The sequence below is a fragment of the Vidua chalybeata genome, chromosome 1, assembly GCF_026979565.1.
Source record: "Vidua chalybeata isolate OUT-0048 chromosome 1, bVidCha1 merged haplotype, whole genome shotgun sequence".
Lineage (NCBI taxonomy): Eukaryota > Metazoa > Chordata > Aves > Passeriformes > Viduidae > Vidua > Vidua chalybeata.
This window is the reverse complement of record NC_071530.1, coordinates 49,426,361-49,448,879: the sequence shown is the minus strand read 5'-3', so window position 1 is coordinate 49,448,879 and position 22,519 is coordinate 49,426,361. Positions and strand designations below refer to the sequence as shown.

General features: G+C 36.9%; 1 protein-coding gene across 2 annotated transcripts in view; it reads left to right on the top strand.

The window, feature by feature from the left end:
- The window catches only part of FBXL2 (F-box and leucine rich repeat protein 2), a 51,402-nt gene that overhangs the window by 25,090 nt on the left and 3,793 nt on the right, over nt 1-22,519 (top strand). Inside the window, exons 3-13 of one of the 2 annotated variants that reach the window (XM_053951510.1) lie at nt 2,583-2,637; nt 4,117-4,191; nt 7,014-7,108; nt 9,275-9,343; nt 9,430-9,525; nt 9,832-9,958; nt 10,154-10,228; nt 13,411-13,541; nt 17,524-17,584; nt 19,035-19,079; nt 19,373-19,429. In XM_053951510.1, coding sequence (XP_053807485.1) covers nt 2,583-2,637; nt 4,117-4,191; nt 7,014-7,108; nt 9,275-9,343; nt 9,430-9,525; nt 9,832-9,958; nt 10,154-10,228; nt 13,411-13,541; nt 17,524-17,584; nt 19,035-19,079; nt 19,373-19,429 — 886 coding nt within the window. Of the gene's footprint in view, nt 1-2,582; nt 2,638-4,116; nt 4,192-7,013; nt 7,109-9,274; nt 9,344-9,410; nt 9,526-9,831; nt 9,959-10,153; nt 10,229-13,410; nt 13,542-17,523; nt 17,585-19,034; nt 19,080-19,372; nt 19,430-22,519 lie in introns of those variants that run through there. The other variant, XM_053951520.1, reaches the window with a different exon arrangement.

Genomic DNA, 22,519 nt, shown 5'->3' with positions numbered 1-22,519 from the left:
ATAAAGGACAGAAGTGCTATACAACCAGCAGCTGCCCTGCTTGGTCGTTTTTTCCACTTTTTAAAGTTGCAAGTGCCTGCTGATGGTCTTTCACCCAAATGCCAGACAATGTCGCTGTCTGTTCCCATCTCATTTTGTTGGTTGCATTTAAAGTCTTTAAAGACTCTGAAGTCTTTTAAAGACTTGAAATTACTTTAAACCTCAGAGTCTTGTGCCTTGTTGACCAGTTTTCCTGACTGCTAAGGATTTGCTAGAAATTCTGAGTAATTCTGTGGGACTACAAGAATACAAGTGTGTGTTAGCGGTACACATGAAAGACTGTATTATAGAGGGTAAATAAATAGAAAAACATGGGAAAAAGTGCTTTCAAGCACATGTGCAAGATGCCTCTTTGGAATTATAAAAGTATTTTCTGGCATCTTGCCTATTGTGCTGTTTGAGCGAAGGGTAATAATTGGGCTTTTGATTGCTGATAATGTGTCTTAATGTTGTTACCTGTTTTGATGGGGACAGCTTGGGCTGCCTTGCAGGAAAGGTTCTTCTCTAGAACAAAAAAAAAAAAAAAAACAAAAACCTAAAAGCATCACAAATGTTTACACTTGCTAAAATATTTATTCTCTTAATATAGAGTAACCACTTTCAGTTTTTAACTTTTTGAAAAGTCACTTCATACAGAATGAAGCAAAAATAAATACATCTGTTCTCCATTTGGTTTTCGTTTAACTTTTTTTTTTTAGCAGAAATCCTGCATGAGCGTTAATCTCTTAACAGCAATAAACAATGAAACATGAAGACAGACTGCCAGACAACTCAAGAGTGGTGGGGGTGTATAAAATACCCTTTCCTCAGCATTCTCTGTTGTTTCTTATTTTGGTAGAACTGGATACCTCACTTCTAAAGCATGTCATGTTCTTATTTAGGCAAGAGTATTGTGTCACAAGTTCTTTCATTGTACAAATAACATGGAAATCTGTCTTTTGTGCTGTAAATCTGAGATAACCCTCAGGTTCCACTCTCACAGTGGTTCTATGAGGAAGCTTCTGCAAGCCAGGAAGCTTTTGCAGCTCTCTCTCTTGTAATCTCCACAACCTCGTCCGCTGACATTTCCCTCATGGTGAGGAGAAAGGTGATGTCAGAAGAGGGTTCCTGGTGAGTTGCTGATATTTATGCTGCTCCTAAAAGAGAGAGAACACTTCTCAGTGTTTATCTCAACAGTCCAGCGATTTTCTGAGCACATTGTGTACTTTGTGCATTCAATGCCTCTAGGTTTCCTAAAGTGGACAGGCCTCAGAAAGGATGCTCAAATGTCAAAATAGATGTTACCAAAATAAATGTTATTGACAGGATTTTATAAACTGTTTCATAGCTTCTTAAAACATCTTGCCTTCTGTTTGCTTGGCTATTAGTTTTTTGAGAAAGCATATTACTCTATGGTAAAAAAAAGAGAAGAAAAAAATTTCCAGGTGTCAAATGAAATATTGGATGACTACTATCTGAAGTGATCATAATAAATATCCAGAAGGTTGTTATGATTAAGAAGTACTTTCATTACATTTTTTGTTCTTACTAGAGCTAAAACAGTTTAAGATGTAAGCATCCATTTTGAGCTCTAGCTTCAGATTTTCATTTGAAAAGCAGTAACCAGAATGTTACATGATTCAATTCAACATCTTTTACCAGTTGTTTGCTCTTCAATGTTAATATCTAACTATAATATGAAATTGTTCTTATTACTGTTCATTATTTTGATGACTGAAAAAGTTCCTTGGCAATCAGATAGCAGTTTATCAATGAATTACAGGAACGTCTTTCATATATTTCATAGATTTCATTCTCTGTAATAGAAAATTATTTTATGCTTAAGCTTATTCTTTATGCTTTCTTTTTCACTGAGAACATTCTCTGAACCAATTTAGTTTATGTTTGGAAATGGTATTTAGCAAAATTAATTTCAACTGTGAAAAATTTCTTTCTGTAAACTATTAAGAGTTGACAACCCTGAAAAATTGGTTCAATGATCAGAGTAGTAAATCTGAATTTTCATCTGTAGTTGTTTCTTGCAGAGTAAATTTTAAAAAAAGATACTGTATTAGACTTGGTAGTCACTGTGAAACCCTTTCAGAAATTTGGGTCATTGTCCCTTGTATTAATACTCAGATTCTTGAACTTGGATTTATCTATGTGTTATCTATTTCTTACTCTTCACCAGCTTCTGAAATCTTCATCAGTATTTGTGTAAGTTATTTCCTTAATTGTAGCACAATTAAAGGAATATAAGCTAGTTTCTCTGAATTAAGAAGAAAAAATTATCTGTTATAATAGGGAGAGGGAACAGAAAATAGATTTTCAGAAGCAGCACCTGTTGGGTTCTCATATGTTGGTGTTGACTGTCTATAGATGATAGCTGTGATATTATTCTGTAAGTCTCAATAACCAAAAATAATTTGATAAAACACTCATATAGAATTTGACCTATTTCTTTTGTAACTGGTGTCTTTCTGTAGAACTACAGAAATGTGAATACATACAGTAGTTGGAATTTATAATTAAGCATTTTAATTGTAGTTTTCCTTTTTTTCTAGAATATTTTCTTTCTTGGACATAGTTACTTTGTGTCGCTGTGCACAAGTTTCCAAGGTATGTATTTCTCTTGGGTTTTTTTGTTGTTCCCTATGCTGTTCTCTTAATTACATCCAAATCATGGGATTCATTGCAATCTACTTCCTGTTAAAAAAAAAAATTTAATTTCTCTTAGTTTCTCTTAGTCTCTTAGTTTATTAAAGCAAATGAGCAGTGGACCCAGTTTTGTATGTAGATGTGGACTTAGTTGCTATGTATGACAGTTCTGTCTGAAGGCTGTGGAAAAGATATCCAGTCCTGTTTGCTCTGTATCTGGAGAAGGGATTAAGCCCAGTTTGGCATGATGGCATTTGCTTTTTATAAAGCATGTGGCTGTATAACACTATTTTTCAGGTATAATTGCTGTTTAAAATTCCATGTAGTTTGGTTAATGTGCACCATGTGTCTAAGAAGTAGATCCATCATTTTCTTGCCAAGTACAAAAGTAGATGGATGTTAAGTAGATGGACTACTAGTGGAGGAAAAAGGCACACACACAAGATATTAGTGAAGGCATGCTAAGTAAGTTTTTATGTTTAGCTTGTCTTAATTTTTTCTCCTTGAAATAAAATGAATAATACTCTGTTTCTACATCAGCTACGTACAATGAACTATATTATTGTACTACATAAATGAACTTAATTTCATATTTTTCTTCCTTCTCTTACAGTTGGGTTTGGTTTGGGAGTTAATTGATTGGTTGTTTTAATGTATAATTGTGTAATTATTTCATTCTTTCCCCATATCACCCTGTCCTGCAACTTCAGCAAGTCTTGTGAGTCAGGTAACATCAGGTTTCATCTAAAACCTACAAAACTGCATAAGGAAACCAAAGTGATTGAATAAATTTTATCTTTCTCTGAAAACTTGTCAGTTGGATGTGGTATTCTTTTTTCTCTCATTTTCTGCATATATCTGTGTTTCTCTGGCTTCTTAATTTTGCTTTACTTTGAACAACTATTGCTTTGACTGTGAAGGACAAGCTCTCAAACATGTACATGTAACTTAGCACATGGAAAAGAAAGGCCTGATCCTAATAGTGGAAAGTCAGCAGTTTTCTGAAAGGTTTCTGTTTTCTCAGAATAGTAACTAGTGAGGTTGAGGAAGTGTGGTTTTATTGAAAGGAATCTCATCTGCAGCTATTTTTTTTCCCATTTAGATGTAGCAAAAGTAACTAATTAGAAAACTTTACAAAAGCTTTTTGAGAATGGAGGGTTAAATCTTTCTGTGTATGTGCTTCACATTTAATATCTTGCTTTGCCATATGTTTTGTAGCAACATATTAACCTTTGAAGTGCAATCCATTTATGAGATTTGAGATTAATTTCTGCAAATTCTATGTTTTTAGCTACTTCGTACTGTATGAATACTAATATCTACAATTTTTTTTTTAAATGCTGCCTGAAATTGTCAAGTTTGAAATATTTGCATTACTGAGAGGAAAATGAAGGGAGTGGGCAGTGGAAGTAATAAATAAACTGTATTTGTTTTCTGTAGGCATGGAATGTTTTAGCTCTGGATGGAAGCAACTGGCAAAGAATAGACCTCTTTAACTTCCAAACGGATATAGAGGTTAGTGTCTTTTTCATGTTTAGGGTATTTTTTATTCCAATGGAGATGTTTAAGAGCATAGCCCATTCTGAGTGCCCCACACACTGTGCTTGTTTTTACATGTTTTAAAGTCTAAGTTCATGTAAATAGTACTGTGAAGAAGCAAATGAAAAAGAACTCTGTATTTGCCTTTTTTTTTTTCTGGATGTATGTTTCAGTTTTGGTTGCCAGCTGTGTATCAGATGATTTTCATATATCATACACATATAGGGCTCTAGAAATTCAAGCCTGCTCATTTCTAGAAAGGAAAGGTGTAAACGGTGCCTCTAGACGAGTGAGATTCTTGGAATCACTTTTACAATCTAGAGGATAGTTTTGCAGGTCCCAAATCCCTCTATGAGGGGGCCATCTAGTGCTGGAAGCTCACTGGACACTTGGCTATAGCATTTGGAGATTGAAGCACTAAAATGCTGGACAATTTTTCTTACTGCAGACTTGCCTGGATTTGATTTGTTTCATAAGATTTGAACCTTGTGTGAAATGCAGGTACATATGAAGTAATGTCCTTTCCAGTGTATAATGAAAGGTTTAAGGGCACACTTGTCTTCTGTAAGAACATGTCTGCATTAATGCTATCATAGATGTGCATAACAAAATAAAATATGACATCTGAAAATGAAGAAAAAAATTAGTGGGGAACAACAATTTCTTGATTCAGTCTGAACTGGTTTATTATTTGTTGTTGATACAAACTAAATGTAGACTACAATAATAGATTTACTTCTGTATTTTATGTTTTAGCTTCTTAGCTGCATGAATAAAATCCAGATGTGTTTCATATACTATTTTTTGCTAAACATGTTGCAAACTGTTCCTAAAGCTTTACAGTAACACAGAGGGTAAATTTTTTTCACCGCTCTTTTAAAACCTTATTTCCAACTCCTCTGCTCTACCTATCTTAAACAAGAGGCTCTTACAGAGATAGGAGAAAGATTTTTGGCATTCTGCCTCAATCTAAATGTGTCAAAGAAGACTTGGAGCTTTAATGTCATGTTTTCAGTTGCCTTTAAAAATCTTATGTTCCTCATTTGCTAAGGAAAAAAGTAAAACCCCATAGATTTGCAGTCCTTCCTCTTGATAGGCCTTTTCTGCGTTTGCAATCATTTTGGTATTTAGAAACACATAATTATATTTTCAAGATTTCAATATGTTTGTCATATATTTTACCTAGCAGTGTTGCCCTCTTAGATGCTAAGATATTTGTAGCATGGGATTCAGGAGAAGGAATGAAACTAAGTTATGATCTTCTTTTGCTATAAAAAGCTATGTGGTTTGGAGCAATTCAGTTACTTCAGTATATTGCATTTAAGTACATTTGTAATACATACCCCTTAAATTTACTCATAAAAATGTTTTCAGCAAGAAATTATTTCACAAATCAGTTCTTCAACAAAATAGTTTCACGTTTGTTGTCTAAGAACTCTTTTTAGCTGTTTTAGTATAATATTTTTTTGTCTGTGAATTTAAGACAGGTAAAAACTCCCAACTATATTTGGCAACTTTGTACTCAGTTGGACATTGTGCTGTTTGGCGATTTTTCAGTCAGTACTTGATCTGAGAATATCAAATTATGAAAAATTAGGTTTTGTGAAATTTTCTTTATTTAAGACTTCACATGGTAGAGAATAAAGTCAGAGGTGAACCCTATAAAAAGTGCTTGTTTTATATCAAAAATGTGTGATCTTGAATTTAAATGTACCTTAGGATTTCTTAGTATGTGGAACCAATTGTAAGCTGGGGAAGGTCAAAAAACTAGGTTTTTTGAGTGACAAATTATTCAAACAGCTAAATGCATTTGAATGCACAAAAGTTGTCTTCTTTAGTATGCTGATTTTTGGGACGTTTTACATGATTAAAGAAATAAATGAGTTTGGGAACACTTATTCTTTGTTTGTATTTTCTTTGAATAATTCTTTAGGATTTGGCTTTTTTCTGCAATGTAAATTGAACTTGCATTATATGTTATTCATTGAAGAATTTATCCTTATAGTAAAAGGCCTTTGCTGAGAAATAATACTGATTAATTGAAAAGCTTTAAAAAATTTAAATTAGATTTTCAGTTTGTTTGTTTTGGTGTAAATTCTTTGGAGTGATAAGATAAGCATTGTCACTTATGGACCAAGAAACAAACTCTGATAAGAAAATATTTTCCCATAGTTGATGGCCAGGATGTTAGTATTAGAGAAGGACAATAAAATGAAACAATACAGCAACAAAAAATTCACTGACCTGTAATTCTACACATATTTCTTCTTTCAAAAAATAAAGAGAGAGGAAAAAATGTACAGTGCTGTTAGGTATTAGTCCTGTTGTTGCTGCTCCCACCAAGGTGTTTGACACCTTTCAATTTCAAGCATCTCTATGGCAGGAGCTGTAAAACAGGTTGGACATTGTCATGATGTCTTGCCTAAGCAGGTCTCTGTGGGCAATTTCAACTTATGTGCAGTGAGAGTGACTGGGACCCTTGAGGAGTGGCCAAGCCTCCCATTCCACCTCTGGGGCAGTTCCCTACACATCTGACAAAACTTGAAGATCATTTTAGAAGTCTTAATGGGTGATTGAATGAAAAAAAGGAAGATTGAATTGAATAGTACCTGAGTGTGAGTGGAAATCCTGAACAGGTAACTGTTCTTTCTTAAAGCAGATCAAGAAATTCAAAGATTTACAGTTCTTGGTATAGTGGGGTGTAGCTGGGGCTAGTCTTAACTCTTGGGATTTTTAATTTGGTTAGAATATTGTGCCAGAATAAAACTCAGCTAAATCTTCCTTTTATTTGATTTAAGGGTCGTGTTGTGGAAAATATATCAAAAAGGTGTGGTGGGTTCCTGAGACAGCTTAGTCTGAGAGGATGTCTTGGTGTTGGAGACTCCTCTTTAAAGTAAGTAAAATCCTTGATGGAGACATCACTTGTTTCCTAATGTGTACACCAAATGCAATTAGATTACTGTTGTGTCTCTTTGTATTTCTGAATCCTGACTGATGACCAAAATGGGTTGCTTAGGTAAGTACTAAATACCTTCGTATTGACTAAATGAGACATCAGTTTGAGATCAAAATATAGCTTCTGTTATGTTCTAGAAATGAACTAAGAAATGAAAACTGTGCTTTTCAGAAACATGGCTTTCTTTTTCATTAGGATTATGTTGATATTGCTTCATTTTCAAGTGGTTAAAATGTTTTCAGACTATACTCTGGCTTCCTTCAATAGTCAGAGTATCAGGATTAGTGGTTATTTTATTGTTTATCGTCTAGTCTGGACAAGAGGTGACCCTAGCAATAGGAGGAAGGATAAAGACTGGTACCTACATTGGGTGCCTACAAAATCAGGAAAGATCTGGAATTCTTTTCTTGTCTAAATAAAAACAGGCAGGTGATAAGAACATCTTGGGAGACTCTAGAGAGGACAGTGACTCTTCTTTTACACAGGATATGAACTGAACTGTACAGTTTGTTCCCAGAAGAATGTTTGAATCCATATAAGCTTTTTTCCAATGCAAACTGTTTAGCCAGGTTCCTCTGGATATTCCTGTGAGTAGTTAAACCCTGAGATCCTACTTTCAGCTGAAGGTGGAGCACCACAAGTGCTTTAGGGCTCAAAGAACATTTGGAGGAAGTCTTGGGGTCTGGCTTTTCGCAGTTATGCTTTCCTTCTCTCTCCCTGGCCTGGATGGTGTTCAGTCTCAAGTACTGTGGCCATTCTCAGGTGGAAAATATAAGCACAAAGATTTTGTTATCAATGGGCATTAAGCTAGTGTCCTGTGAACTTCAGCTATTTCTAAAATTTATAAGTCAATTCTTTAACTTTTGTCTCAAGAGTAAATTCATGCAGCATTAGTTTTCAGATACTTATTCTGAAAGTGATTTTTCCTGTAAGGCTATTTGTGTTGAGTTGTTTCCAGATCTATTAGTTTTGTGGGCAATACTAATTTCTCTATTTATCCTTCTTCTACGTCAACTTTTGAGTAAAATAGCCAATTACTGATGTAGGTATTGGCCATGTAAGCACTGAATGCTTGTGGCAGGTATGTCAGGACATGCCCCATGCTTGAATATCAGAGGTAGTTTGCTGTTCCTCCAAAGTGTAGCATCTTTCCAAGTGATTTGAAGAGTGTCTTGATTGTAAATCTCCCTCCAGTACATGAATTTTGGAATAGCTGTTTTGAGTGTTCAAGTGGAAACTCTCACCAGTATAACTGCTTGGTGAGTTTTTTTTTCCCATTGTTTGCAATCCATGCTGTAGAGCCAGAAGTTGTTACCAGCTGAGCATGTAGTCAGATCTGTTAACCAGGGCAAGCCTCCAGACAAAACTGTTTTTGTGTGTTTCCTTCCCTCCTGCCAATAAAATCCATGCAGCTGAAGGAAACATGGGCATAAAAGCAGTGTTCTGAAATGCAATGTAGCTGTAAATATTACTTTGCACAGATGAAAAGAAAATGTATGTATTTCTTCAGGCTAATTAGTATAATGATGTACACAGGCTCTCAGCAGTAAAATAGCTCCAATCATCCTTAAAGTTCATAGCCAGTAGTGCACACTGATGCTTTTTAATTTTTAAATTAATAAAGAAGCACTGGTAGTTCTGTAGACTTAGGTCACCCTTTGCTATTGTACCAGGCGTGTCCCTTTATGTTTGCTGTGGGAGCAAGCTCCTTATTAAGACTTGCAAAGGCTTCAGTAATGAGATGTGCAAAAACTCTTCCCAGAAGCCTAATGTTTAACTGATGTAACACTTGAAGGTTTCTGTTTATGCCCTTTGAGTTTTTTGTTACAGTATTTGAAGCAAGTTCTGGCTTATATAAGACAGAAATAGCCAGTTTGCCCAAGTGGTGTTTGAGAGAGAAACAGCACATTCCCAAGACCAGAAATTTGCAGTAGGAAAAGGAAGAAGCAACCACTAAGACAAATGTGTTTGAAGCATACTTTGCAATTACTCTGAAGATCAGGCTTTTTGACCAGGGTAGGAGGAGGTATGGGACAGAGCGCACTCTAGTGACTGCCTTGCACTTGGGACATTTTATTAATTCAGCTTTTTCTTGTGTTTTAGGACCTTTGCGCAGAACTGCAGAAACATCGAACACTTAAATCTGAATGGGTGCACAAAAATCACTGACAGGTAAGTCAAAGAGGTTTTTTGATTGATGGGAAAATTTGGAAAAAGAAGTAGCTGAAGGTATTTTTAGTGTGTCTGCTGTTTTGCAGCACGTGTTACAGTCTTAGCAGATTCTGTCCCAAGCTGAAACATCTGGATCTGACATCCTGTGTAGCCATCACAAACAGTTCTTTAAAAGGCTTAAGGTAAGAAGATTCAGTATTGTGGGCTAAAGAAAAGTGTTTAAAGAGCTGTTCAGCATTTAATAAAGTTTAAAAATTGGTGCTGAACCTTTATACTGTGAATCAGCACGGTCTGTATTCTATATTGAAGACTTCTGGGGTGTAGACTGTGGTGCTTGTGTGTGGTCTTTTCTCATGACTTTTCTGTGGAGGCCTGGCATAGTCCACTGGCTATCATTAATTTCTAACAGTGTGTTTAATTTGGGTTTCCCACTGTTATGACTATTTGAAGGCTGGATTTAACTTTATGTATTTTTTTAATTCTCCCAGTGAGGGTTGCAGAAATCTGGAACATTTGAATCTTTCCTGGTGTGATCAGATTACGAAGGATGGTATTGAAGCACTGGTGAAAGGGTGTAGTGGACTAAAAGCTCTATTTCTTAGAGGTTGCACACAGGTACATAATTGCTTGGGTGATCCTTTAGGAATAAAATTTTATTTTGGGGTTTTGAAATCCCCATGAATTAAAAAATGTCATTTTTGTTACAGTATTTTTTTCAATATTGCAAGATGTGTACATTTCTTGGGCTGCTTTGCTGTGCTTTTAATTTCTTGTTTCTTTTCCTATGTCCAATTTAATTACTAAATACAGTTAGAAGATGAAGCATTGAAACACATTCAAAATCACTGTCATGAGCTTGTAATCCTGAATTTGCAATCATGTACAGTAAGTATTTGAAGCTTCCACATTCTCTAAAAATCAGAAATAATTTTGAATGCTAATGAATTGATCTACTATACAATTAAGTGAGATAGTACATTTCTGCAGTTTACAGGATTTTGTGTGGAATAGTGGCTTTACATGAGCTGGCTGTTTCTACAGCTGACTTTTGACTTGAAGTGTTGGGTTATTTTTTTTCCCTTCTTTTACCACATCTTTTAACTCTGGTAAGCTCTAGAGTAAGAATTAACTGCATTCATTCAAATTTCATGAACTGTGTAGCATTTTGGTCATATTCATAATTCTAAGGTTTCTGAGCAGAAGTCATGTTCTGGGCTACATAATAGAGAGTAAAACATAATGGCATCGTAACTGAAGATGATTCAGAACCTTCAGGCAGAAGGGCATGCCTTTCCAGTATTAATGGAGAACACATTTGTTAGTGATGAAATGACTGGGAATCATTCATGTACTTTTAATTCTACTTAGATAACACAAATTTTCTTTGCTCTGGTTTATATTGGCTTTTTCATTGTTTGTGATGTGACTTTTCAGGAATGGGAAAGGCCTTCTTTTAGATTTTAAATATACCTAAGTCATTCTTTCCCTTCAAATCAGCCTTAAAAGATACTGAAATAAATGAGAATGTCAGTGTTTCAGTCATGTGGATTTGAATAATAAAATTATATTTTTGTTTGTTTGTTTTTGAAAAGTTTTCTACTTTTATTGCTAAAAGGTATCATAAAAGCCTGCAAAACCCTCAAGTCTGTTTTACAGATTGTTCCAGAATGAATGTGGCATGGGAACATTTTTTGTTATGATTGAACCTAATAAATTTCTCTGAAGTGTTTCTTTTTTAGTGTTAGGGATTATTTAAAGTTACATTAAAATTGCAGAAAATAAGAACAATACTAATACAAAGCTTGAGCTTCCATGATATAGATGTTTAGTGAAAGAGAATTTTTCAGTCTGAATGTAGGTGCCCACTGAAAGTGGGCAGAGAATGGCAGTGAAGTGCCTTCTTTTGGTCAGAACCACACTTAAATAAAGGCAGTACGTGATTTCTGCCCCTTTTACTCTTCCTTTTGCTGTCCTTCTCGCAAGTTCTTTTTCTGTTGTGTTTTGCCTGAGACTAATGAGATATATCAAGGCCAGCCTTTTCTGACTATTTTTATGAAAGTATCTCAAGAGGTCTGATGATAATCAGTTCTTATCTCTCCCACGTAACAGTGGCATTGGCACTGAAGTGCACCAGAGCTTTCCCTTGGTCAGGATGTCTGTTGTTATGTAGTACGAATAAAAAATCCTCCCGAGGGGAAGTATTTTTTCCTTTGAGTTTTCTGAGTTGCTAGTCTATGTGACCTACCTAATTACATATGCTTTAAAGCTGTATTTCACTGGAGGTGTGTCCTGCTTGCTGTGGCTTGGAAGCAAGCTTCCAGAAGCATCTAGGATCCATATGATGAAAGGGATTTTTATGCAGCAGGTGTCCTTGTGCTTTATATGACCCCCCACTGTAATTCTAGTGACTCGGTTTTATGGGCCCTGTAAAATGCCAGGCCAGCTCCAGCAGCTGTGGAATGAACTTGTATTAGCTTTGGAAACTGCACATCTGAAAGGTACCATCTTTAGAGATAGATTTGAGAAACTTGCAGGGACTTGCAGGCATTTTTCAAACACTTTTCTTTCCTGCCAGTGATATGGGCATTGAAATCACAAGCAATTTCAGAGTGGAAAACTTTCATATATGACTTGAGGGCTTTTTTCAGCAGCATAAAATTTACATAGTCATTGCCTTCAAAGCTGTCCCTTTTGCCAGAAACAGCGTCGTGAGTATTTCTCAAAGCAAACAGAACAGTTCCAGAAAACAACATGGTTTTGGAGAGTCAAATCCAGAAGTACCTGACTGATTTAGACAGAACTCCAAAACTTATCTTCTTACCTGTAGATTATACAAATCCTTCTGGATGCCCAAAAAGAAAACGAGACTTCTAATTTTCTGCTGATAATAATTTGACTGAATTAGTTGCAAATCTAAACTTCTGATATTAAAAAGTGTTGGGCTAGGGAGGGGGAAGCATAAGGTAATCTCCCTTTGTGCCAAGGTACTGCTATTTCTCATCCTGTTTTCATTTAGGAAAGGTTATTTTTGTGGTAATAGCATCAGAAATATGCTACAGTTGTATGAGCATACTCAAATGAGGGGCTTATACAAGGCTTGTATATTTTCTATTAAAAGTACAGTGGAAGTCTTTGGTACTATTGCAAGAGTATTATTAAGCCAGGAAATAAAACAACCTGTTCCACACAGCAGAAAAAATAAATTCATAGTGTTAGGAGGAGGAGGAGGAGGAGAGAACTTTTTCCAGAATAGAAGACTTGTAAACAAAATGGTATTTGCACACACACAGTAACCCAGTTCCTGTTGCTACTTTGTGTGCAGCTGCAATGGGGCTATTTATTATAGTTCCTGTTTCAGAGAGAAAACTTATTTATTCATATTCTTAATTTAGAGTTACTGCTTATAGAATATCTACTACAAAATGTTTTTGAGAAATGAAAAGTCCTCTTTTGAGTTAAATCTTTCATCTAAAGACAACTGTATAGGGTAGGGCAAATCTGGCTTTTACACTTACCTTCTGTAAAGAATGGATTATGTGTAATTGTTTCCCTGTAGCTCTTGCTTCAAAAATTATCAGAAGGTGAAGGGTTTTGCCCTTGGGTCCTACCACTCTTGGGCAAATTAGGTAGTTAGCTCTCCTGCTGTGAGGTTTCAAATCTCTTTTGTACTGTTCCCAAACTTACACAGTCACTGGAACAAAAGACCTGGACCCCATCAATATATAAGAAGTAAGCACAATTAAAAAAAAAAAAAAGAAAAAATATAAAACAAAAGCAAAGTGAAAGAGGAAGACAACAACAAACAACTCTCACTTTGTGAGTCAGACTGCCTTGAAGTAGGACTTAAGGTCTATGGAAAAAATACATAGTAAAGTAGGAATAGTAAATGTTGATTATCTTCAGTGTTATCTTTGTATGTTGTTTCACAACTGTATTTTTTGGTTGGAAATCCAGGTTGCCTTGGTTATATACAGTATGACAGTAGCAGTTCAGTAGCAGTGTCTTTAGTTTTGTTCTTGGCTGATTACTTGATAAGGAAGTAACTTCAACGTTCTTCTGTATTGCAGCAAATTTCAGATGAAGGCATTGTGAAAATCTGTAGAGGATGCCATAGACTGCAGTCACTCTGTGTTTCAGGCTGTAGCAACCTGACAGATGCTTCTCTCACAGCACTTGGTCTGAACTGTCCAAGGCTGAAGTGAGTATGTCATGAGTGTGTTGTAGGTCATGTTTTTACTGGCCTGATCTAAGAAATTCACTTCTGAAGATGAGCTGCATTTGCAACCAAAACATTAAGTACATAAACTTGAGGGCTGGTCCTCTGTAGCTTCATATTAATGTAGTTCACTGTATATCAGAAAAACAAGAGTTAATATATAACAAATAAGATACGCTCAACCCAGCGGTTCAGTTCTGTGCTTCTAGCTAAATATTGTAGGTACTAACTACAAGCAAGAAAAAAAGAAGATATAAAGCCCATTACTTTTTTAAAAGCTAAAAAGATCTGTGGTTGTGTTGTTCCTTTTGATGTTTGTACTGTGATGTGGTTTTATGCAGTAATTTGTCTTAAAAAATAGCTGAATTATATATGATTATTATATTTAAAGATTTTATTATAAAATTGCTTTTAATATGCTCTGCAGTATAGCTTGGTGTTCTTAAACTCTGAAATAGTGTACTCATGTCTTTGCAAGCATGGACTGATATTTATGAGAGATGTTTTGAACAATAGGGGCTTATCAGTTAAAAAATAATAACACATTGGTGTAATTTGTGCAAAGACAAATTACATACACTTCCACACTGGTGTAATTTGTGCAAACATATATGTAATTGTGGGCTTTAAAAACAAAGCTCAGTTATGCAGCAGCTCCCTGGTTATGGAGACATATTGTAGAGACAGATAATACTTCTAATTTTAATGTAAATTAAATAGAAAGGTTTTTTGATGACAAATGGCCACTTATGACAGGAACGCAGGAGTCAGAACTTGTTATCCTTAAATCACAGACCATGGAGAAATGAGTAGTCTGTAAAAATTAGGGGATGCTGCATTCATATGCCAGTGTACCACTGGGTGACACATAGTGTTCCTTTAGCTGAATAGGTGAAAAAGAGCTTTTGTTACTTTAGAAAACCTGTCCTTAAGACAATTCCAGGCTGACAGTCCCCTTTGTGTCCCTGTTCATACTTATTAGGAGCTTAGGAGCCTTTTGGCAAACTTACTGGAGTTCCCTAGAAAGCTGTGCTGTTACTGCTGGTCTTTTTCCACCATTTCTCTCATTTTCTCAATTAGCATCTCAGATGGGAAATAAAAGGAGGTCTAAATTGCTGCTAGTTGTGCAGTTCTTTCCAAGGGCAGTACAAGTGCAGCAGGAATTGTTTCGACTTCAGTAGGAAAGCTGTCAGCCACGAGGGGGAATGCGTCTACTGCTCTGCTCCTGTAATGAGGAGCAGTACAAGGAAAGAAAATGACCCTTTGCAGTGATTACTGCTGAGGATTACTGTACATTGGAAGGACAGAGGATACAGCTGGTTACATACAGCTAGACTTCTGGGATCGTGGATGGAAAGTACTTGATAAAAATTGTGTTGGAAATCAACGGGAAATGTAATTCTACACTTGTTCTGTACCTTCTGAATATTTTAGTGTTGAGTGTGAAAGAAAACTCTGCCTCTGCTGGACTTATTGGCCCAATTTTTGAATATTTTTGAGGAAATTTTTGAGTATTTTCTGTGCTGTGCTACTCTCACTTCAGAATCTTGAATGTCCTACTATGCTACTTTCCATGATACTGCTACATTTCCCTGATTCAGTTCTTACTAGTCACAAATATCTCCTTGGTCAAAAACTTAGGTCAAGCTTTCAGCAGACCCTTCAGCTACATTTCTTATCTCACATCAACATACAGATGTGTTGTCATCCCTGTTTACATTTACTCATTTGCTCTTTCAGGTGCTTGGTAGCTTCTCTTTTTTTTTTTTTTTTTTTTAGCACTTCTTAATGCTAAAATACTTGTAGCTATTTTGGCAAGGCTTGTCAAGAAAAGCACCTGTGAACCATGAATGCCCTTGTCTGGGTGGGACTGTGAAAGTTAGGATCGTATTCCTTTCAGCCCCACCAGCTGCTAATTCCACATGAGTAGGGAGGTGCTGAGTGCAGAGACATTCCAGGTGTGCCCAGAAAACAGCTGTAGGCAATGAATGCAACTGTGAGTCTGTCTCGGAGAACATTTCTTTATAAGAGTGGAGAATCTCCTTTGGATATCATTTTGCCTCATCAGCTCCTATTTTAGGTACTTTTTCACAAATCACTGAGTGGGAAATTCATGTCAGCTGTAACAGGAAAAAAAAGAAGAGCCCTCTGTATTTAAGCACAATCAGTAAAACAAGAGGAAAAATTAGAATATTATTTCCATAATACCCAGTGCCTTCCCACCTGTTTTTTCCATTCTGGGGCCTGATTAATGCAGCATGTGTGTATACAGCTCACTCCCCATTCTCCTGCCCTGAGTGTCTGCGCACCCAATTTCAAGAAAGCTAGAGCGGCTTATCTTCTGGTTTCTTATTCCTCTGTTTCTATAGTTGTCTTTTCAACTGGGTATGCAGGAAGTAGCGTCCTCATTATTTTGGATATCATTGCAGATGTCATTGCCTCTCCACCCCCCTTTAAAGTCAGCCATGTAATGAGATGGGGTTTGTAGCAAGTAATTGATGAAAGGAGTTAGAAGGGTGACAAATATGACCTGAATTGTGGGAGTTTTTTTGTGGTGGTGTTGTTTTTCCCCTTCCTATTTGGTATCATAAGCAATTTTCAGAGTAGCTGAGAGTATTTTATGATAGGCTGCTAACTGCCCTTGCTGGAAGGACACAGAATTCCTGAATATAAGTCTGTAAAGTAAGTCCCAGAGTTATTAGAACCATCCATGGGAAAAGATGCCTGTCTTGTACTTAGCTTGAGTTTCCCTTGTACTTCTGAACCTTGTTGAAGACTGGAACTCTGAAAGTGGCTTTTTAAGCCTGTGGGGGCTGCTCAGCTCTAAACTTGGTTGCCTCTTGCTTATGGCTTGGAAGAGCCTGATCCAGCGAAGTCACAGTCAGAGCCCCACATCCTGTACTTTGGTGTTGTTGTAATTTGTTCATGCGCCCAACGTGGCCTTTCCCTGTGCACTTTCTCTCTAGAGAGAGTGTTCTAATGGCCTCCCAAACCAGTGGAAGGATCTGGAGGCTTCTCAGTATTGCCACAAAAAGTTCTTTTGTCCTTCTTTCCCTACCTCCTCCCCACCAGCCCTGGTATAGCAGAGGTGGTTGCTGTGGTAAGTTGCGCTTAGTTTGTACTGCTCATCCCATGGCACTGTGATTTCTCCTTATTCATCCTGGTACTCATTTCACCTGCAAAGGGAAGTGTTCATTAAAAAAGGACAAAGAAAACAGAGACAACATCATTAGTGGGATGGAGGCCTGTTGTACATACTAGTTGTGCTGTTTGGGGCAGTTCACCTTCTGGGTTTTTTTTTTTTTGGGTTTTTTTTTTTTTTTGGTTTTTTTTTTTTTTTTTTTTTTTTGTCAGTACTGCTTCCCAGTGCTTCTTGGAACAGTGTTAGGATTATCTTTCTAAAAAACTGTCGTTTTCTTTAAGGTTGTGTTGATATAATTTGTTGTTCTTACTCTGGGCTTGGAGATTTTTAGCTCCTTGCTTTCTGGGAACTTGCTTCACTGTGCTTCATGCAGAGGCTCTGAGGGGATTTCTAGTAAGCACTTTCTCAGTTTTGTGGTTTCCCAGCAGCCTGTGCTTAGATAACAGGTTTTAGATGCAGGCTTCATTTGCATTTTCCTTAACTCAGGGTTATTTTCCCTTATCTTTCCTCAGATAACACATGAGAAAACTTGATCACTATGCTTTTAGTGAAACAAGAGGTTAAAGTAACCCTAATTGTGTATGATTTTTTTCCACTTAATGTTCTCTGACTGTCAGAATCTCCTGATAAACTGGATTAAAAGTCTGCTTTTTAATTTGAAATCATGGTGAAAAATAGGGGGAGGGTATGTGTGGTGTCTTTGTGTATATATACACATACATTTGCTAGTGAGAACTTAAGTTGCAGAAGACAGATATGTATCTCAAATGTGTTTGCTTTTCTCTATGTTAATGTTTTCTTTAACATTTAAAACTTTTCCAGGATTTTGGAAGCTGCAAGATGTTCACATCTCACAGATGCTGGGTTTACCCTTCTCGCACGGGTAAGGGTCATTTCAGAAGGTTACAGCTCGCCCTGTTTCATTGCTGCTGAGCAGCTGTGAATTGATGTAGTCCTGCTGGGAAGCAGTATGAGAAGAGGAAAATTAAAGTAGAAAGAAGCCAGTGGAGAAGGGGACTAAAAAGCTATTTTATTTCTGGATTATACTTTGATCTGCAACTTGATCTAATTTGCCATCTATCATTGCATTTTTCACTTTTTTAATTTTTCACTTTTTTCTTCTCCTTTTCCATTTGTTTCAATCATGTTTATTACAGTTAACATAATTCTAAACACGTCTTATGTATTCTAGCCAAATTTCCCTTGTATTGATGGCACATGTCTTTGTGATATTTACATCAAAAAAGTAGCATATAATAGATTGTTCTGAAGATAACTTTAAATTACAGATCACTTACATTATACATTATAAGCACCAGTGCCCTGGTTCATGCTGTAAATACATACAGTAAGCATATTGCTGGTGTCAAATGCTTCATATTAGACTTGAGTGTTTGCTGGTTAGGAAATCTGAGTACAAAAATTATACTCCGTAAATGGGATTTATGCTGCTGATATTTGACTGCAAAGGCGTGTTTTTTTGGTAGCCACAGTGGTTAAACAGAGTGGTTTTCTGATTGTCCAGCATTACATCCTCAGGCTCATGGTAGGCACCTCAAGCCTCCTCTTAAGCCTTTTTTTTCTATTCCTGGAAAAAATGGATTGGGAATTGAGCCGAGCTTTGGCACTGTGTGGTCTGCTGCAAGGTCACAAGGTTACATTCTTTTCTTGAAATTAGTCATGATCAGATATTGAAAGCACTTCTGAAAGCTTGCTGGGGGTCTTTCAGCATGTTGCTGTGAGACTATTGTTTGTGTAGGTGTGACACACAGCTTCCTTCCACCCTTAAAGTAGACCCTATTTTAATATTTTCAGCATTCATTGGCAAAGCAATTTGGTTTTAAGGCTTCTTTCTAATGTATGACAGTGAAGAGAAATGTGCCATGGGCTTAAGTGTATTCCAGATGAGTTAGATGCAGCTGATAAAGGCAGAAGTTGGATTTGTGTGTGTGCAGATGAGCTGGCTTTAGTGCACGGGCTGTAAATACCATGGGTTTGGAGTGAGGGGGGAAGGGAAGCAGGGCTTGCTGAGGACTGCTATGTCCTGTTCAAACCTTACAGAACAAGGAGGAGACATTTCACTTCGTAGGAGAAAGGCTGAAATTTAGATATTTCAGAGGGAGGTGAGGTATTGCTTGTTAATTCATCTGTTTATTTCTTTTAACAGTTCTTTTTTTGTCTTTTGATAGTGATTAAATGTTTGAAGGGCTTTAGATGACAGTTTCCTCTTGCAAGCTGTGCTGTCCCATATTATAAGCCCTGTGCATGATTTTATGTCTATATGTTGTTTTATTTCATTTTTTGTTTATCTGTTCATTTTTTGTTTATTGTAGAATTGCCATGAGCTGGAGAAGATGGACTTGGAAGAGTGTGTTTTGGTGAGATTTAATATGAAAAGGAATATTGAATGTCCAGTGTAAGAATGCAATGCATTAACACCTTTGTCTAGATGTTTTTTTGGTTTTTATAAATAGTGTTGTGTTTGTGGTAGGAAATAAAAATAATTATTGGGAAATTCTATACAGGGAAATACTTGGAGAGTAACAGGTAATGAGTTTTTTTCCAGAAATAACAGAACCTTCATCTGGTAGAGAAAGAGATACCTTATTGAAGGGTTGCCTCTCCTGCTGTCTGTTGCTTATGGTTGATGTTTGGTTTCTTTTATTCCCAGATTACTGACAGCACATTGATACAACTTTCCATACACTGTCCTAAGCTTCAAGCACTGGTAAGTGTACCTCCTGGTCTGTGGCCTGTGGTTCTCCCCCATGACACACACAGACAACTCCTGCAGTACAAACCCAGGTTGTTCACTCTGTGTCTAGAAATAATTCCAGATGTACAGTGACACTGTGCAAAATATGTGCAAGTTTCATAAGTATTCTAAAAGCAGCACATTACTCCTAAAATATTTACATGCATTGTGTGATTAAAAAAATGTTACCAATCAGTGAGTGAAAACCAGAAAGCTTTTATTTTATGGTTAACATCCTTCATATTTGATTCCTTACATATTTGATTTAACTTAAAGCACTCAGATCCTTTATGGATATTCTCAAGTGTTCAGTAATGGTTTTCTTAGGGAGTATGACACTTCACATCAAATATTGAATAAACAAAACCACACAGAGAAGATAAATGTAATCACTCTGTAAGCATGCAAGCACTTTTTTCCAAGCACTTTTTTACATTTACATAATAAATTATGGAAGGTTTCCTTGGACTTGACTTTTGAACATAATTGGAGAGGATTGAGAGTGGGGTTCCCTGCTTACTGGATTTCAAATAACTATTTTCTAGGGAGTGGTTGCTTAGATCTTTCAGGTCATCAAAACCAATTCAAGGTAACATAAATTTGTTTGTTCTTCAATCAAGGTACTTGAAAATTGCTGGATTGTTCTTACAGTAGGAGCTCCTGTATTTCAGGCCAGTTGTCCTTTTCATGTAGATTTATTATAACTACTTAGATCTACGTGAGAGAACAAGTATCTTTATAATCTGTTCTTAGATGGGATTAAAGGAAGGTGTTCTACTTCCTTAATTAAATTGTGTTATGATTAGTGTTACCCAGTGTTACTAAGGTAGCAACATGAAGAAGGATGGCTTTTAAAAGGAGCTTGTTCACTATTTAATATTGTTGGGTTTTTTTATTTTTCCTTATCAACTGTCCAGCTTTATTTCTGAACTGTCATTCTTGATGTTAAACCAAATGAGTTGTCAGGAGCTGTGGAGCCATTTATATGGGATGCGTTTTTATATTGTAATCCCGGTTGCAGCCAGTTCTTGCAAGAGGTCTTTTGTACGAGTTCTGTCAGTGCTTCAACAGAGATACCATAAAACCTCATAAATCCCAAGCATTTTTTTCTGAACCTGCTCCTCTTTGCTGGCCTTTGTGTGTTTGCCCACAGACAGGGAAGTGTGGTATTGGTAAAACATTTCAGCTTTTCTAAGGGAACCAGAAAACTTGATTTCTTTGGTGTGTATATATATATATATATATATATATATATATGTATATATATCTTTATATATAAACTGTGGATAGGACGGATACATACTCAGAGATTGTGTGTGAACAGCAGTGGCTGAGAATTACGGGAAAAGACAAGACAAGGCAGGCACGTGCCAAATACAGTGCATGAGCTAATCTTGGTGCTTCCGGTGTCCTGTAAATTCCTTTGCAGCTGTGCTTTAGTGTATTTGCAGTTAGAACAAATATTTTGGAGTTCCAGAGATCAACTTTGGATTTGCTTTTGTCATGTTTGGAGACTCAGTAGATGGTGGAAATAGGCAAATCTTCAGTATTAGAGTGCTTTATTGCCTAATGTACTTAAGTAATTTCTGGTTAAAGTATTTAATTGTGCATTTAAATTGGTAGAGAAACTGTGAAATACTCATGGTAGTCCTGAAGATGAGAAGACAATTGAATTCTTCACAGCATGTGAAGTTCTCATAGTATGTCATGCCATACTTGATTTATGCACAGCATTTAGTATGTATTAGCAACAAAAACAAACAAACAAACACAAAAAACAAAAACAAAACCCAAAAAAAACCCACCCAAAATAATTTGACCATATCTCTTTGTTCTTAAGATTTCAAGCAATTGTATTTGTAAAATTCCACATTATTAATGCTCTTTAGCAGGCTTGGGAAGTCAGAAAAATTCTGTGGTTTACTATGAAGTGTGTATAATTTGGCATATTTGTTCTACAAAGTTCTACGAACTCAGCTGTACATCCTGTATTGTCCTTGCAGTACCAAATACTGTGTACCAGGAAAGCTGATTTTATAAGCTGCTTACTTCCTGGGGTTGAACACTCCTAATTAGCCAACAGCTTCACACAGCCTCCTGTCCTTCCTTGGAACAGCAGGTCTGTTATGAATGTTGGTTAACCCTACAGCTGCTGATTGTCCCCAGGCTCTGAGCCAAACCAAGTGCTCAGAGCACATACACAGAGAAAGGAGATACAGGAGAGACTTGATGTCTTTGAGGACTTGAGAGACTGCCTGAATGGGTGGCAGGAGTTAAAAACCTGTTGGTAGGGGCAAGAGCTTTATTTCTGCTGTCTTTTGGAGATGGTTTGCCCTCATGGTGTTGCTTGGAGTCCCTGCTGGCTGCTCACACTTGGCATGTAAAATTGGACCAGCTGGAGCTGAAGGGAAGCTGCCAAGGTGGCTCCCATCAGACTCCAGGGGAGATGCAGACCTGTCTCCCAGCCTTTCTGGGGTTCCCTGTTCATTCTGTAGAGCAAAGGCAAAAAAAGTTGAGGGCAAATTGTTTCAAAGAGCAGGACAGACCCCCTTGTGTCTGGTAGCAGGAAGGAAATGCTCATGACTGTAGCTGAGGTGAAGTAAGGTTGGAAGTCCCCAGGTTGCCCTGTCAGGCTGGAATGAAAAGATGTGTTGTACCCAAAGAGGGGAAAAGTTACGTGTTAGAGTTGGGGGCTTGGCAGGAGGTCCTTTTGAGCACTGCTATTTTCTTGCTCTGAGTTAAAAAGTGCTTTTGGACTGCTGCAAGTGTTTCTTCATCAGCTGCTGTCTGAAAAAAAACAACTTGGGGCAAGGAAATGCTACTTCAGAACCAGGCACTGTTAGACTTAGGTACAAGTACAGGCAAAACACAGGGCTGAGCATAAAGAAAGGCACTAGCTCAGAGCCCAGGGCAAGAGGAGTAGAGTTCACAGATCCTGCACATTTCACTGGAGAAAACTTGAGAGCATTCATTTCAGTGGTGACAAAGAATGGTTTTTTAAGCTGCCTCTGAGGAATGTCTGTTTCCTGTTGTTGTCATCATCCGTGCTTCTCCAAAAGTCAT